Source organism: Choristoneura fumiferana, chromosome Z, assembly GCF_025370935.1.
Source record: "Choristoneura fumiferana chromosome Z, NRCan_CFum_1, whole genome shotgun sequence".
Classification (NCBI taxonomy): domain Eukaryota; kingdom Metazoa; phylum Arthropoda; class Insecta; order Lepidoptera; family Tortricidae; genus Choristoneura; species Choristoneura fumiferana.
In genome coordinates, this window is record NC_133472.1 from 11,699,671 (window position 1) to 11,717,659 (window position 17,989).

Sequence of the window (17,989 nt, forward strand, 5' to 3'; positions counted from 1 at the left end):
TTCCTAATATTAATCTGTCATCTCCCAGGATAACAGGATCAAAGGAATTTGGGCACAAATTTGTGCCTCTGGGAGAGGACAGGTTAATACGTTTTCGCCTGAACTCACCTTCTTGGATTTCTAGATCATTTGAATCCTCCTGCAGATGCTTAGCTTTAGGAGGATTCAAATGCATTGCAACCAAATCCCAAGGAGTTATCATGAGCCATCTCTTATTCCTTCCATAGTAAACTTACCGTTTGATTGTTGTAGGGAGCGTACACGAAAGCGGACTGGTATGGCGCGGGTGCTCCGCCGGCTGCGACGCCGAGGACGGCGCGACAGGAGCGCTCACCGACGGTAACTCCAATCCAGGAGACAAGGTACAGGTCGCTACACATCTACCTTCTTTCTTCTATCTGTCTATCATATACCTACTCAGCGTCACAAAATTTGGCCCACTCCATACAAAATTACCTATTTCTACATACCTACATTTGAGGACCAGATTTGTGCCGCTCAGTAAGTATATTTCGTATACATAACGTGGTGTCTTGCAGTGATTTGTCCAACTTGTTTTGCCTAAGCATGAAATTCAAAAGTTCTGAAATGATAGTAAAGGTTAAATTAAAGTGATCTGACCTACCTTTTTTACCCCAGTCACCTAACACTTTCGGTCTAAGTAAAATAAACATTAATTCAAATAAGCATTTTTTGCATTAAAAATTAGGTCAGGTAATTTGCAAATATATTCTTCAATAATCCACCAAAATTTATCACTGCGACAGTAAAATTTTATAAAAAATAATCTAATAATTCTGTAAAAATCAGGCGAAATTGCTATAAGCCTATTTACTTTATAATTTACTAGTTTTATTTATCCACTTATTTTTTAAAGGAACTTAAAAAAAGGCTTCAGATTTTCTAAAGTAAAAATTAGAAATTAATTACGATAGTGGCATAAAAGGTACAGTATAGTTAAGTTAAATATGTAAGTATATTTAAGGTGTAGGTATGTCTTTTAACGTGCCTTGAGACTTTTTGTACTTATTTTTGCTGCTCATGTTATATCGGTTTAACAAAATACGTAATTTCCAATCATATCTATTGTTGGATTTTAAGTGATAATTATTTAAAATCCAATTTCTTGATAATATATAATGTGACTTGCAAAATGCTATTTTATTTTTCTCCTAATAAAAATTAGACGTATTACGAAATAATCACTCTAGTGGTTTTTTTTTAATTTCCGGTTAGATACGATTATATTAGTGGATTCAGCTGGCGCGTCTAAAAACTGAATTATTCAAACATATTTTGACAGTAAATTTACCGATAACAATTTGCTCAAAAAACATCACCTATTTTAGGGTACAATTTTTTTACCATCTTACGGAACCAAATTCTGGTGGATTCGAAAATATAGGTTCTTAAAATTACATGTAAACGCCGTATACAAAAATTATTCTTATATCGAATTATTTCCAAAAAACTGTAGGTACAATTACCAGCGGCTTTAGGGTAGGGCGCGGTGGGGCGACCGCCCAGGGCGTCGGACTTAAAGGGGCGCCTGAAGCCTGTACCTTCTAGAAAATTTCCAAAAGTTTGGAGCGCTGCGCCGAGGAAGTCTCGCCCAGGGCGCTGGAAGTGCTAAAACCGGCACTGGACACAATTATCATATTATTAAGCCAGTGTAATTTTTACTTAGATATTTATTACCGCGGTGCATTATCACTGTAACACGTTTATAGCATCATAGACGTATAGTAGATACCTTTGGCTTATCTTAAAATAGCACGCTAACACCTGTTCAGTGGCATAAGTAGTAGTAGTAAGTGGTAGTTCTTTGTTTGTTCAGAGTACCTACCGGGTGTTCTGTAAGCAGGCGAGTCATGCCGTTATGATTGGATAGATCATCTTAAGTAACCACCTTAGTTATTTTTTTTTAATTTACTCTCGAAATACCATAGCGACTTTACTTAACCTAAAGTTCAATCAAGGCGCCCAATGAAGATGATCTGTCCAGTCACGACCAGCTGGGCTACTACGAAACTCGAAACTATAAGTCCCTCTCGCTCTCGTATTAAACAGTATAAGTGTCAGAGGGATCGCACGACACGAACTTCGAGTTTCGTAGTAGCCCAGCAGTGCCCCATTTCACGAAGCTACAAGTTACAATTTACAAGCAGTAATCGCTCCAACGCACACTGTTAAACAAAGACTACCGCTTGTAAATTGTAACTTGTAGCTTCGTGAGATAGGGCACAGATGTCCATTACTTACTGGATAGCCCTATATAATTATCTTACAGTTTCATTATAATTCTTTTTTATTTTCTATATTTTTCTGCTACGTGGGAGCATAAAAGACAGAGCTAAGTAAATACCTACACTCGTAAGCTCCTGAGCAAAGTTTGCTTCTGTGCAAACAGTATTTGCCTTCTCGTTCACAATCATGATCTGGATCGCAGCACAACTACCTACTTTTAATGTTAAACTGCTTAAATGGAGAGAAGAAAAACTAGACTATGTTTAAGCGTTGCCATTCTAAGAACGTTACAGCTGCCTTCTTAGCACAGCATTCTTGTTTTTATAAAACAATTGAAAAGTTTATAAATATAAAAAACATACAATCTTTTTTTCTCAACGTACTTCAATATTAAAGAGCGTTGAATGTCAATTTGTACCTACCTAGTTGTGTAATAAATAAATCAAATTTCAAAAGAAACCACGTGATATCTTCCGACTCAAAGTGTGAAATTCTCATGCAAAAAAAATGGTAGCATAAAAATACAAGAAATCAAATTTAGTACAAGGCTTGCTAAAAAACGTTTCTGCCCTGAAATACTTTGTAAGTTTTCATACGATTTCCCTTGTTGGTCATTCATTCGCGTTTCAACTAGGTAATTAGGTAGGTAACTAAAATATAAATATATTTTGGTGAAAATCTTAAGTGTAGGTAAGTATATATCAGTGGCGTGGCGTCAGATATTTCCGTGGTAAAGCCAAAGCAAAGATCGCTTACATCTTTCACAAATCATGTATGTCCTTTTATCTGAATCGTGAACACGTTCTCTAAATCAATTTCATTTATACTAATCCCAATCAGAATAAGTGATCGATCCTCTATTTCAGTACTTCTGTGGGCCCATTTCAGATATTATTCAGTTTCTTTCGTTACCGTGGGATATTTGTTGATAGATGATCAAATCGTCATCCTTCTCATTTGTATTTGCCATTGTTACTCAGAAGATATTCAACAGAAGTTTGAAACTTATGTATGATGTACTTACTTATGTACAGTCGAACCATTTGATTACTGACCCACCGTAGAATGTTCTCACAGTAAATCAGTGTCATACTCATTGTAACAAATTTCCATATCAAGCAAAGCGACGTCAGTATGACATTTTCTATGAAAGGTTCCATGGGTCACGATTCAGTTGGTTCGAGTGTACCTTGATCGATGTTAAGACACTGTTATTATCCTGAATTATTTGTTTACAGTTGGAGGGGTCGGACTCAGCTCAGGACGACCCTGTTCACCTCAAGAGACGGGTGGGACTCTTCAGTGGGGTGGCTCTAATTGTCGGCACCATGATAGGTCAGTTTCACTGTTAGCCCGCACTAAACCTCTGGGAGTCGATTTTAAAATCATGTCTGTGAAATTACCTACCAACCCTAAACTTGGCAGAGTATCTAATACTTAATTTTATATCTTCTTTTTGTATTTTTTTAAGTTATTTTTGTTAGCTCTACAATAATCCAACGAGACTTGCATTGAGTACGTTTGTCTCAACATGTCAAGTTTAGGGTAAAATATTGTCGCTTAAAATAACTTTCATGGAGAGGGATATTTGGAAATAATTCCGATCCGCATTAGCGATCCCTTCAAATGTGTTTATATGTACAGTCAAAGTAGCGAACCTACTGTGTTAAAAATAAAGTTGTGTTAAATACTTGTGATGTATAGATATTATTTAATAATATTGTAAATCTGATTAAAAAAAAATATACCTCGTTGAGTTTCTTGCCGGATTCTTCTCAACAGAGGTTTTTCCGAACCGGTGGTAAGTAGATTTTTTTTGACATTTATAAGTGCTTGTTATAGCCTAAATTGATTAAAGATATTTTGACTTGGATAATTAGGTCAGGGGGGGGGGGTCAAAAATCGCCAAAAATGCCTCACATAATTAAAGGATGCCCCTAATAAGAATGTTATGCCAAAGGTTTATCATACTGGAAAATTTAAGCTTTCGGGTTCACTGATTTTTGTTTTGTTACGGTTCGTAGGTATTGTTATGTTATGATTCCAACAAAATCCCAGCGTCGGCCGCAAAGCCGGAACCATGTGAAGAGGATAGAATTTCGGGAAAATTTGCTTCTGTTTCAGTTTTTTTAACCGACTTCAAATAAGGAGGAGGTTCTATGTTCCAATGTTTCTATTTTTTTATGTATGTTCACCGATTACTCAGTCAATTGTAGACCGATTTTCAAAATTATTTTTTTATTCGAAAGAGTATTCTTCTGAGGTGGTCCCATTATCACGAAGTCAATTCTAACCCAGTCACCAAAAGTAGTTTCTATATGGAAGGTATTTTTCTGTCAAAAAGGCAAATTATAATATTATTTGTTGCCGAATTTGACAAGTACGCCGGCGGTATCTAGTCGAGCGAGCGCGCGAGACCAATCATTCATCTAAGCTCAGGATATTAAAAAAAGAGCCTATCAGTCTCTCAAAAAGCCGGCAACGCACCTGTACTAACCCCCTTGTGTTGTAGGTACCTATCCGACGGTTAAGAACCAATACCTTCTATCTACCATCTTTTAGCATGATAGTTAGGTGTTATTGATTCTTAACCGTCGTATCCATCCTTCTACCAGATGACCCACACGCTTATTTCCTCCTCTCATATATAAATAAAGGTTTACATTAAAAAAATGCGGTGCAATTCTTCAATATATTTTTGATTATAACATTGCAGGATCTGGAATATTCGTCTCGCCCTCTGGGCTGCTGGAGCGGACGGGCTCAGTGGGCATCAGCTTCATCATTTGGATGGCCTGTGGCCTTCTCTCATTGCTTGGTGAGTACTTCAATCATTACACAAGCTTTCAAGAGCCCACGTCTGTCATCGGCGTCTCTCGTGACGATTGCAAGTCGCGCTCGTTTCAAAACAGCAGCGTTAGCACTACATCAGCTAAGTTCGTTTTGACTTTTGACCGAAAACAAAACACGTGACTCTAAACGACATTTTATTATCCGCTGACTGAATGTTACGTATCATATAAAGAATCGCTGGCGGATTATCTACGACACGAGCCAAGTACCTACATATAATAAATATCTTTTGAAAAAATGTTCATGTTTTGCTAAGTCAGTATTCTACTTGATTTCCAACTATACGTTCGTAATTTGTACTTGTTCTAACAAGTGTAGCTTTAGGTACACTTCGCCTTTTTATCTTAAGTTTGAGAAACTAAACTAAGTTTGAGAAACTAAACTGCTTTACAATTATAATAATGTAATCGATCCTATTCTCGATTCTGTCAAACTACTTTCAGGATTACAGTTATTTAATTAACACTTTCAATGACTTTCTTAGAGACAAATTAAATTACTATAGGCATAAATAGGTACAATACACATTAAATTAATTATATCAAACTAAATAAAGTCAAACACTGTGGGTAAAATCCGACATATTTCAATACACGGAGCTATTGCTAACTGCCCCATTGTAAATATTTAGGTACACTATGTTATTGAGTGCCCAAGAGTAGTGTTTTTCAATCTGTGGGTCGTGACCCACCGATCGTTATTATGTATGATTATTCAATGTTTATGTTATTAACGTAAGATTAATACAAATAATTTTATTGTAAGTGGAGGTAACCGCAGGGGGTCATATTATTTTTCAAACACAGGGGGGGGGGGTCGCGTCCTGAAAGTTTGAAAAACACTGCCCTAGAGTGCGGTCTAAGAAGGAAGTCATCAGTTTGTGGTATTTACCACAGTGAGAACTGGCACCACAAGCGACACCATACCTACCGATATATGATCCGGCTATAATTATAAATGATGTTTCTGAGAACCCGATCCGGCTTCAACGTAAACATCCTTTGTTAACTAAGTAAATGTAATGGCGTTGAATGGAGCTTAGCTACGTGTCTCGAGTTTGATGTCTCTTGACACAATGTGTCAATATTAGGTGATATGATATACGATATCGCTCATTGAATATCTGCTTCATCATACATCAGAGTTAACTTAAAGGTACGGGTGCGAAATATTGCTCAATAGCGTTGGTGTAAATTTCCTAACTACTGAACAGATTTAGATGAAATTTAGTGTGTAGGTAGATAGTTTTACCTCGAAAAATGCATAAATTCCGTGGTATAAACCAATTTTTCGCAGATAGAGTCGTGGGCAAAAACTAGTTCAATATATACGTATAATGAAAGGCCCAGCCAAATATCATGTGTATTGACGCTGCGTGTCTTGATCGTTTGTCCACCGCCGACCCACTTAGGTTCGGTTCCACGCATTTCTTTGGTTTAGTCACAAAAGCAAACATGCCCAATTATGATGATAACTTCTATTAGATATTAGCTGTTGCCCGTGAAATCGTGTATGAAGATTTCGACAACTTTATGCCGTTTTCAGAGCTCAATAACTATCTCCATACAAATTTTCATCTGGTGAAAGCATAAAAAATAAAATTTAATTTATTTGAACTCGATACAGTGTAGTTTGGTAATCTACTCATTTTAAGTCCATCGTCGCAAACTTAAGTAGATATCCGACATTAAGTGCCTATCTAATGACGCCAATTCGAATTTAGAGTGTTACCTTTCGTTTATTCGCAGGAGCGCTCGCGTACGCAGAGCTGGGAACGATGAACACGTCGTCGGGAGCAGAGTACGCCTACTTCATGGACGCCTTCGGAGGACCACCAGCGTTCTTATTCTCATGGGTAAAAAGCTAGCTACCTATCATTAGGTGCCTATTGGGTACTAGGGCTTCTTTTTAATCAGGTTTCCAATTAGACGCATGCTTCAAGATGTCGTAGACGACGTATTTACACATACACACATATATATATACTAGCTGTTGCCTGCGACTCCGTCCACGTAGGAGTATGAAAAATAGTTTTCACTTTTCATGCTCTAAAAGTAGGTCAATATAGCCTTACGAGGCGGGAGTAAAGTGAGTACTTTAGTCCCTACGGAGTAAAAGTAATTATTTTTTTATGTACTTCGAGTGACTTAGATAAACTCAAACAGCCAGTACTTGCTTACTTTTTGGCATAAAATAAGATTGTGTGTGGACCATTTTCATGACGAAAATGTTACGTTCTTAGTCTACGTGGTCTTAGTTCTATGCTTTTTCCGCATAGGTGGCGCCATTCTATTCATTCCAGTTTGTCTATGGACCATTTCGCCGATGCGATTTTGTTATATCTGTGACTGGTTGGAAAAAAAACTTACCGCGAAAACTTTGAAATTGTTGTAGAGCGTAAATCATAAACGATTAAAAAAATGATTATTCTCACAATGTCGTCAAGTGATAGTGAAAATTATGATGTCGGGCAAAGAGCAAAAGACAATTGATAATCTTTTGCCGCCGAAACCTAGAAAGATTTATTTTAAAACCTATGAGTTTTATGGACTGGAGGAATAAGAAACGCATTAATTCTTTCACAGAAAAGACTATTTTTTCTCGCAATCGAAGTAAAAAATAGAGTTTTCACCTCGAGACTAAAAGTCAATATAAACCCTCGGATAAATAGACACCCTCGCTAAAGCTCGGGTGGCTAACCACCTCGTGTATATATTGGCTTATTTTAGTCCCTCGATAAAAAATATACCATTACATCCTATTCTCAGACCTTCCAAATATATACAAAACATTTCATAAAAATCGGCCAAACCGCTTCGAAGAAGTTTGGTCACAAACATTTTTGACCCAAGAATTCTCTGAGTAACGCGCTGACGTTCGCAATCGCATTCCCCATATCTTTTTACCGTCTTCTTATATCGTGGGACAGAAAAGAAGTGATGAAAAGGATTGTGGTTCCAAGTGTCTTAGACGATAAGGCCTCTCAATTTTAATATAATCTCAGGTGTCGACGTTAGTGCTGAAGCCGTCGCAAATGGCCATCATATGCCTGAGCTTCGCGAAGTACGCTGTCGAACCTTTCGTGCACGAGTGCGAGCCACCAGGCGCGCTGGTGAAGCTGGTCGCAGTCATATCCATAGGTGAGTGAGGCATATCTGATCACGTGATCACAGACAAGTACGTACTGGCTGACAGCATTGTGAGGTTGCAGTTTTTGAAGCAATAGTACACACACTAGCTCGTTAAGGAGTGTGAGTGAGTTTTAATTTTATTATTTATTTATTTAAATAAGATTATCCACTTTATTTTCAACATGGACTTTGCAATTTAACGCCTGAATCCATACAGTTTTAAATTCTTCGTGCGGCAGTCTCGCAAAGTGGTCCATTCAGTACCTATACATATATATATCTAAACTTTACAAGTTTGTTGTAAATATCAATGGATATATTTTGACAAGTGATTCGTTATAAATAGTGATTGCATGTTGTGTTGTAGCAAGTTTTATTTGTTAAATTACGAGGTATTTTATTGAAATTGCAACGCGACCTTGTATATTTTAAGCTGCGAATGTATTTTTTGCTGCTGTGCGTATTTCTACCAGTTGTTACATTACTTTACGAAGCGGTAACGTTTCGTGTGCTCTGCCTACCCCATTTGGGAATACAGGCGTGTTTGTGTGTGTGTGTTACATTACTTGGTAAGGGTGATTTAATCAATTGCTTGCTAGTATGACGGGAATCAGACGACGGATTTTCTTACTCACACACCTAGGGATTACCAGTGCGGGTATTATTTGACAAATAGTAGAAATAAACAGGCGGTTTAGCCAGTAAATAATAAATTACGCCTACACAAAGTCTATCTCTAATAAACTTGCACATTCTTTTAACCAACTCTTTAATTAAATATCAAAGGTTCTCCCACTGAACAACACTGTGATATAGCTTTTTAACTTAAACCAAATACTCGTATGACATTACTAGCTACTATAATAGGTAAGCCTACAGTTAGGTACCTACATAGTCAAATTTTAATTCTACATATTGTCAGTAGGTATAATTTTTAAATCCGTAAGAAAACGTGACCGAACTTATTCGTAGTTAGATATAGTTGCTTAAAGATTATATTATGTTTTCAATAATGTCTTATAGTTTGTATCCTCTTATTCTAGTGATGATATTAGCAGTGAACTGCTACAGCGTGAACTTGGCTACAAATGTCCAGAACATCTTCACAGCCGCGAAGTTAGTCGCAATTGCCATCATCGTCTGCGGCGGCGCTTACAAATTGATATTAGGTAATATATCTAGAACAAAAGAGCAGCCACATCTCAAATATTTAAAACGTTAAAGTGACTTTCAATGTAAAAGTATTTACTAATGTTAAGTTCTACGTCCTATGTACGTATAAAGTAAAGAAAAACGCAAGGTTGAGTTCTGTAGCTTTATTGTCTAACGCACTCGGAATCGTCATCATTTTTACCACTTCTTTCTCTCACACGGTATAATATGAGGATGGAAAGAGGTGAATGTGATCGCGAGCGCCGCGGTAGAAAATACGGCCACTGGTTACTTACCTAAAGTTTACCTACACTACAGGCGAGTCACGTTATCGTATGCCATTCCATAAAAAACATTAATTCTAAATATTCAAAATATCAGCACCATCTATAATTCAAATTAAACATGTGTACATGGGATGAATTTGGTCGCACACTTACAGTTGGTTGTGTCCGTATGGTGCAGGTAATACGCGACATTTACAGGAGCCCAACTTCTCCAGTAGCACGGCTACGCTGGGCAACATTGCCACGGCCTTCTACACCGGCCTATGGGCCTACGACGGATGGAACAATCTCAACTATGTTACTGAAGAAATAAAGAACCCATCCAAGTAAGTAGAATGGGTCAAAAGTAGCTTAAAATGGTTCGTGTACGAACACACGGCTGCGCCGTCCCTTCTTTTTCTTTGAACTTGGCTGGGCGCGCCGCCGCGTGTCTATTTAGTTACTATTTACCATTACGCAGTGTGTACTGTAACCCTCTGTATATTTTTTTATAATAATTTGCTGCTGAACAAAACTGAAACATAAACTATAACATAAATAATCATATTTCTTTTCTTACATATGATTTTTCAACGTAGCTAAAGGACGCAGTTGTATTAAAATCTGTAACTAAAGTCATACATATTGAAATTACAAATATTTTGAGGAATTGATTGTAACATGACAGTAGGCAGGTAAACGAGGAGATTAAAGTCGCGTGACAACAACGTTAGGTATCAAAATAAGTCCAATTTTAGACCCCACGTGTTTGCCATCTTCTCGAGCACCTTTTATAAAATGGGTATTTTCTGCTTGTTCCGTGAATAGCTAGGAGGGGGAGGGCTAAAGCGAAAATAGCCCGGTGGTATTTAGTGTTTTCGCTCGTGTTACCATTGCATTTGTCGCAGGAATCTCCCGTTGAGCATTATCATCGGAATCCCTCTGGTGACGTTGTGTTACGCGTTGGTCAACGTGTCATACTTGGCCGTGATGTCTGTCAGCGAGATGGCGGACAGCGAAGCTGTAGCTGTCACCTTCGGCAACCGTCTCCTTGGGCCTATGGCCTGGCTTATGCCGCTAGCCGTCACTATCTCCACCTTTGGCTCGGCCAACGGCACACTGTTCGTAGCTGGAAGGTAAGTGTCAAAGTAAAATTAATATGCTGCTTGTATCATGCAGCTATCATATTCTGATGCGTTCAGCAGCGCCACGCTCTTTTGTCGAAGATATGCAAAACCCAGTTGTAACTACCTCTCACTAGGTGGCGCTGTAAGACTGACCTTTGTTATATATAAACTTTAAGGTTCTTCTATTGAACGCTAGTTGGCGCGGTTTAGTGTTTCTATTTTATTGAGTTTTCTATGCACACACCTGGCTGATCCAATATTTCTGCTTCAGGTTGTGTTTTGCTGCATCCAGAGAAGGGCACTTGTTGGATATACTATCCTACGTCCACGTACGTCGCTTCACACCTGCGCCTGGGCTTATATTCCATGTAAATATCAAAATCTGATTTAATCGTTCGTCTTAAGAGTCTTAACCGCCACACCACTTATCGCATATTATAAGCAGTCGGCGTTCATAATCATGAAGAGTAAAAAGACTGCTCTTCATCATGCTCTAATGCCTAACTTGATCTGTTACAGTCCCTGATAGCGGTTGCGATGGTCTTGTACGGGACGATAGACTCGCTGATCGATTTCTTCTCGTTCACCGCATGGATATTCTACGGAGGCGCAATGCTGGCTTTGATCGTCATGAGACACACCAAACCTCACGCACCAAGACCCTACAAGGTAATACTCGGGCCACTCCTACATCTAAAGCCATTAGTTAAAGACCGATTCTACGACAGAACCAACATTTTGTCGCTGACACGCGCTTTGACTATTGGCATTAGATGCTGGTGTGTCTCAATCTCAGTATAACAACAACAAATTTTGTAATAGGGCACATTAGGCAAAGCTCTGCGCAGGGGGCGACACTAGCACAAACCGTAAAGAAACCGCCATGACGGATTATGACCAAAGACTATTATTAATACCTATAGAAATCATGACATATTTATAGAGCTATATTTCCAAAAATTTTATTAAAATAATATGATATTACGGCATCCTACGGACATTTAAGATACTCAAAAACATAAAACATAGGTATACATATAGTATGTGCTAGTGCTGCACTCTGACGGGATGAAATTGCAGTAATATTCCCTATTAAATCTTTAACTTGACATTGAAGTGGGATATCTACTTGCTGTCCCAATTTTATGTCAAATTGGTTGATAGAAATTTCAGTGTACGTTTAATGTTTCCGCAATGGAGATAGAAAGACAGAGTCTTATTAAAACGTATATTTCATTTTCTTAGGTGCCCATTATAATACCATACATCGTACTTCTGGTGTCAGCGTATTTGGTTGTAGCCCCAATAATCGACAAGCCGCAGTGGGAATACCTGTATGCTACTGGTTTCATATTCGGTGGCTTGTTGGTGTATCTGCCCTTCGTGAAATGGGGTTACTCGCTGCCGTTCATGGGTAAGAACCTAGATAAGGCCAACTTTAAAGTTCAAATACCTACATGTTTGAGCTGACGCTTATCCAACGACACAGCAGGGTCTTGCTAATGAAGGCTACCTAACGGTTACCACTTACCCTTAAAGTATATTCTTATTGAAAGTAAGTAACGAAGTTTTATTGTCAATGGTACATACCATTTGCACATGTACAGTCACCTGTATTAATATCTGCCACAGTGAAGTGTGCAAAAATATCTGATACGTCCTACCGGCCGTACAAATAGAGTCGTTGCAGATATTTATACACGCAACCTGTGCATAAATATCTGCAACGACAACAAACTGCAGCAAACTGTGTCAGATGTGGTGGTGCTGGTGACTGTAAGTATATGCTAGGGGCTCTTACGTCGTTGTATGTGCGGCCTCTTATAGTAACTAATCGTATATACATGCTTTGTGTGACATTGTTTCAGATAAAATTACCGTTTTCTTGCAAATGGTGTTAGAAGTGGTGCCAACATCAACTACATTCGAATACTAAGCAGTCTACGCTGGACTTTAAACGGAGCATTTGTGACAAAGTTTAAATTAATTTGCAGATTTACCAATACGAATGTAATCGAGTCATTATTAAGTGTTCTTACATTATTAATTACTTTAGAAAACGCATTAAATGTCAACCTAACAGTGGCTTATAAACAAATTTTGGAAACAGAATGTACAAATGTACGCTATACATATAACCAGATGTTTAGATTTATAATAATTATACAGTATTTATCTCCAGTCAACAGCCTCCCTGTAAATATACTATGAACATGACATGTACTTGATACTTTCAAATCTTCTATACCTACCAATAGAAATAATTTAGTATGTAGTTAAGAATGTTTTTATTGGTCGCCCTGTAGCGTCTTAGTAAGTAATTAAAATATTGTGAATTTGTGAAATTATATTTTGTTACCTAATATTATATAGAGCATCAAGAACAACATTTTAGTAATTCGAGAACGGTTTTTCATAGTCGGTAGGTAATCAATACTAATAGGTCGGCTGTCTAGAATCGTATACATAGTGCCATCACGAAGACGCGGGATTTTGTCAAAATTAGCCAGTAATGACATTGTAATAAGAACCACGGCACGCGTCATCGTGAATGACTCTACCCTTACTCTACCTATACCATTAAATGTTTTTACCTCATGCCGCCAATGAAACTTGTAATTCGTAATCGTAATAATCTGCATTGTTAACTTATTAAATAGGTAACGTAAAATAACTTACGAAAGGCAATAAAAATTCTAGAAAATGTTACTTGACTGACGTGTTGAGTTCCTTAGAGAAGAAAATATGCATCTCGAACGCAATACACGTGATGTGATTATAATGTGTGTGTATCTTATACTTCGTTTTATTTAGCATTATAAAAAGGGTAAACAATCTTGACGAGTCTTTTTATTGAAAAACGTTTAAAAAAAACAGTAACTATTATTTATGATACCAAAAGAATGTAAATAAATGATCAAATGCCCTTGCTAATTGTTACATAATTGCTGTAACTTATTTTACAAAAGTGTTTTCAATAAAAAGACACGTCAAGATCGCTTACCTTCTTTCTAATGCAAAAAAATGAAGTATAGTTATAGACATTGGCTTTTAACAATGTCTTTTTTTATTTTTTTTATTCGTTTTGAAAAGAAATGTTAGCCATTACGTTTTTGGAGTTCGTAGTTTATACAAGACTAATCGAAATACTTTTTAATGCTAAATGGCGTTACATTTATTACATTAATAAGAAGATGGGAATTTAGTTTAGTAATTGCTCATTTCATTAGTTTGCACGAATCATTCCTATGGGGCCGTGCACCTAGAGATCAGACTTTGCCTCGAAAACAACCCCCTCGGTCCACCTGCCATTTTTAGCAACAGACAGAAGTATTTTTATGTTTAGTATGATTTAGTTTAGCATCAATGCCCCATTAAGAGTAGCTCAACATTAAATATAAAAAATTAGCTTAGTCTAGTTGCGTAGCTGGAGGCTCGGGCAGAATCTCGACCATGCTAAGGCCCTGTTTGCGTCACTATGAGTAATTGTGCTAAACTCATAGTTTGTAGTTCGTCGTCTCATCAGAGTAGTCAACTTTAGATTCGACATTTATTTAAAATAATAATATTTTTTTCTTGTTACAATGTTTCAGAGGATAGCCAAATGACAGCATGTAGCAGCGTGTTATTAATTTCTTTTACATTTCGTAAAGAACATGTCTGCTTTTTAAGTAAATATTACTTCGTATTGTACCTTTTTGTAGATTTGAGCTGTTATCTATCCCATTTAACCCTTCTTTGCATGTTTTTTTTTTTACTTGTGAATTAAATCAGTATAATGTTAGTTGACCTCTACATTAAGGTAAAAATGCAAACTCTGATCTTAAGCGTAGTACTAAATAAATTAAACATTTTCTTTTATGTAGGTAAAAATTCTTATTTTATTTTATACAACAGTTACAAAATATTTAATGTACGTGATATTTCAGAAAACAGTTAAATAATATAAATAATATAATTTTTTTTTGCCCAAGCTGAAACGAATACTCGGTCAATTAGTTATTTATTGTATGAATAATAAATAGTTCGCCATCCTTTACGTGCGAAGTCGTTGCATAATGGTGTAAATTTCCATCACATACTTTCGAGTAAGTAAATAGTAACATAATATCAAATTACATACCTATTACACATGTATTTTTCATCTCTCCTGTTCGGAAAGTTTAATTTTCATGGGTAGATAGTCGGGTGGAAAATTGCGTTTTCATCTCTAGGGCGGAAAGTTTTTTTTTTTCATTTTTCGATTAGCCCCGGAGTCGAAGATAGTTGAGTTACGTCAATGACACTTTTTTTTCACGTTTCGGCATGGCCATCTAGATGCACGTCGTCGTAACCAAGAAGCTTATATACAAAATAAGAAATTTAATCTTTATTATGTCACGAACACATATTATATATATATATATATATATATATTCGTGAAATGTGAAAGAAAGAGATAAAGTAATAAAGGTCAACCTTCTTCGTTCGGCGTTCAACGGGTTTTGTAGGTATATAAACTCCTTGGTCGTGACCAACTCGATTTTTTTTAATACTCGGCCGAGGCAAGTGGCCAGGTCGAAAAGGTACCGTTGGGTATAAGTAAATTCAATTTACTGAATAATACTGAAATTAAATTTAATGATATTCTCATTTTTTTGTACTATTTCACTTTCCTCACAGTCGAAATGAAAAGTAGAGTGTCTAACTCGGGTGAAATTACCCATTTCCCCTCGAACTATTAAATATCTCAGGTGAAATGGGTCACTTTCCACCCTTGGTTATCAATCTACTATTTCCGCATAAATCGATATTTTTGCAGTAATATGCTCCAGAATACAGCTAGAAGGCCAAGAGTATTCGTAAATGGCGCGAAACGGCAAGCCCGCGAATTCAAATTTGAAATGTCGAAATTCTGTTTATTTATTTTTTCACAACTGTGTGCTTGACAGTCTTAAAAATAAATATCAATCATCCGCAAAACTACATTTAATTAAAAGGATAATGTTATGATGGAAATTTCCATCACCATTCAAAGAAGGGTATAGACTAAAGCGTGTTTTAACAAATTATATTATTAATGTTACGACGGGTGAACGCTGCGACCGGTATAATTTGGTCCTATCATTCCTTACCGGGGCAGGGGGACGCCGTCGGCTATGGTTTTAAGATGTTATTTTGTGTATTTATTTATTAACGATTATTATTAACTTTCCTGAGATATTCTATAAATATTTGACAAACAATTGAAAATGATTAGGTAAACAAGCCCTCAAAACAACAAAAGATATTTTATTAACAGGATTGCTTTTGGGATTGTCTACAATACCTCTGTTGTTATGAAAATAGTGACTATACAAGCGAACACCATTTTTTAATTAAGTACCTAACAATGTAAAAATGGGCACACATTAGTACACGCCTAACGATGTGATATTGTTATGGGTAAAAAACCAATGGGTTTTATTTTTGTGTACTCAAAAATATCATTAATTACACATATGGCAACATCTCTTAAAAAGAGAAAAATATTTATTGTTATACACTATCATTGAATAAAATTAAAATTTTAATTAAATACAAATAAAGAAAACTCAATGGTGTTTTATTTCGATGCTCACCCGTGGTTGTCAAAAGAAACTTGGAATCCTGATTTATACTTATACCAGCTGTTGCCCGCAGCTTTGTCTACGAAGAAATTATTTATTGGGCGCCCTCGGGGAAAAATCGGAATAAGTTGTAGTAGACATTTATTCCGGTCTCCTAATATGATGCATGTAAAATTATATGGCAATCGGTTCAATATTTAAGGCGTAAAAGTGGAACAAATATACTGACTTTCGCATTTTTTTTATTAGTAAGGATAGTTATGAACTTTTGACCTAGCACAGAACCCATCGAAACCAACTTGCTGTTATTTTTAGTCTTATCCACAAGAAAGACGCGAACTTAACAGGTTCACTGTCGCTATACAAAATGATTTGACAAAGTCACACGTCCAAGTGTGCATCTACTTTAGGGACAGTTTGAAGATGTGAACCCATAGTGGAAGCACGGGCTCCTAAAAAAAAAAGTTCATTATCCCATATTGGGGGCACCCGAACAAGGAACTAAGGAAGGTGTTAAATCTGTGTATGACCTAAAAGCTAAAAGTGGGTATGGTCTTTAACATTATGGCTTGAATCACATATTTATATGTCTTCAAACATTGTACAATTACTTACAAGATGTCGGCGTTCAGTTTGTGCGTTTCAAACCATTCCAATAAGACTTAACAGTGTGTAGGAAATAAAATGCAGAATAAGGTACAACAATTTATTGTTGACAAAGATCACAGATCTTCAAGCTATGTCTAAAATATTAAATCTATACTTCTTTTAAATTATTATTTTTTTATTCGGGGGTGATCGTTGAGTCGAGTGTTGTAAGATGTTAAAAATCGAAATATGGCGTGGTATCGATGTGTTGGCTTTGCACGAAATTATACCATCAATGTAGAGAGAAGTTATTTGTCTCGCACCACAATGCCACAACTGAACTTAGTCATTTTGTATGTCTGGATACATCTAATACTTTTAAACGAGCAATTCACAGTTTAGTTTAGTTTATATACAGTGGTGGTCATATAATTAGAAACACTTAGTACAATTTATAAATTCTTATTTCAAGCAAACTTATAAGAGCAATTTTTGTGTGACATCAAAGAATATTTAATACCTGTTAGTACTTAAACAGCTCTAGCTTCAAAATTAAATAACATTCTTTAACACTCAATCCCCGGTATCATAAACCCGGTATCATAACAATTATCAATTTCTTTAACACTGGCGGCATGGACAACTAATTAGAAATAGAGCAATTTAAAGAATGGCTTACGTTCGTAATTTGTACAGTACCGGCAAAAATATATCACCTTTATATTTTTTTACCTAAATTTTTTTGGACTAACCAACATTTGTTATCTTGTAGCACGTATATTTAACTAACAGGTACGTATATTAGGCCATGTAATGAGTTTTCTACGAAATAATATAAACAGCAAGACGTAGGCACACCATTTTTTTAAATGACCAAAATGTAAGGTTATGGAAGTTAACATTACTTAGCCATTAGAAAATTAAAAGTCATCAAAGATATACCTACTATTATTCGATTCAGTGAGTTTTTTGCGAAATATTCAACTTTAAAGTGCAAATTTTTATTAAAATCGAGCGTCCCCCCCCCTCCAAAATCT

General features: G+C 36.5%; 1 protein-coding gene across 3 annotated transcripts in view; it reads left to right on the plus strand.

Annotated features, from left to right (window-relative positions):
* sbm (L-type amino acid transporter sobremesa) overlaps positions 1–16,353 on the plus strand; it is a 45,729-nt gene extending 29,376 nt beyond the window's left edge. For 2 of the 3 annotated variants that reach the window (XM_074086465.1, XM_074086457.1), the window contains exons 2-13: positions 253–362; positions 3,486–3,582; positions 4,964–5,065; positions 6,849–6,955; positions 8,105–8,240; positions 9,275–9,400; positions 9,849–9,996; positions 10,558–10,785; positions 11,048–11,144; positions 11,296–11,445; positions 12,022–12,190; positions 12,645–16,353. In XM_074086465.1, coding sequence (XP_073942566.1) covers positions 253–362; positions 3,486–3,582; positions 4,964–5,065; positions 6,849–6,955; positions 8,105–8,240; positions 9,275–9,400; positions 9,849–9,996; positions 10,558–10,785; positions 11,048–11,144; positions 11,296–11,445; positions 12,022–12,190; positions 12,645–12,712 — 1,538 coding nt within the window. In that variant the 3' untranslated portion in view covers positions 12,713–16,353. The remainder of the gene's footprint in view (positions 1–252; positions 363–3,485; positions 3,583–4,963; positions 5,066–6,848; positions 6,956–8,104; positions 8,241–9,274; positions 9,401–9,848; positions 9,997–10,557; positions 10,786–11,047; positions 11,145–11,295; positions 11,446–12,021; positions 12,191–12,644) is intronic. The other variant, XM_074086476.1, reaches the window with a different exon arrangement.
* The last annotated feature ends 1,636 nt before the right edge of the window (positions 16,354–17,989 follow it).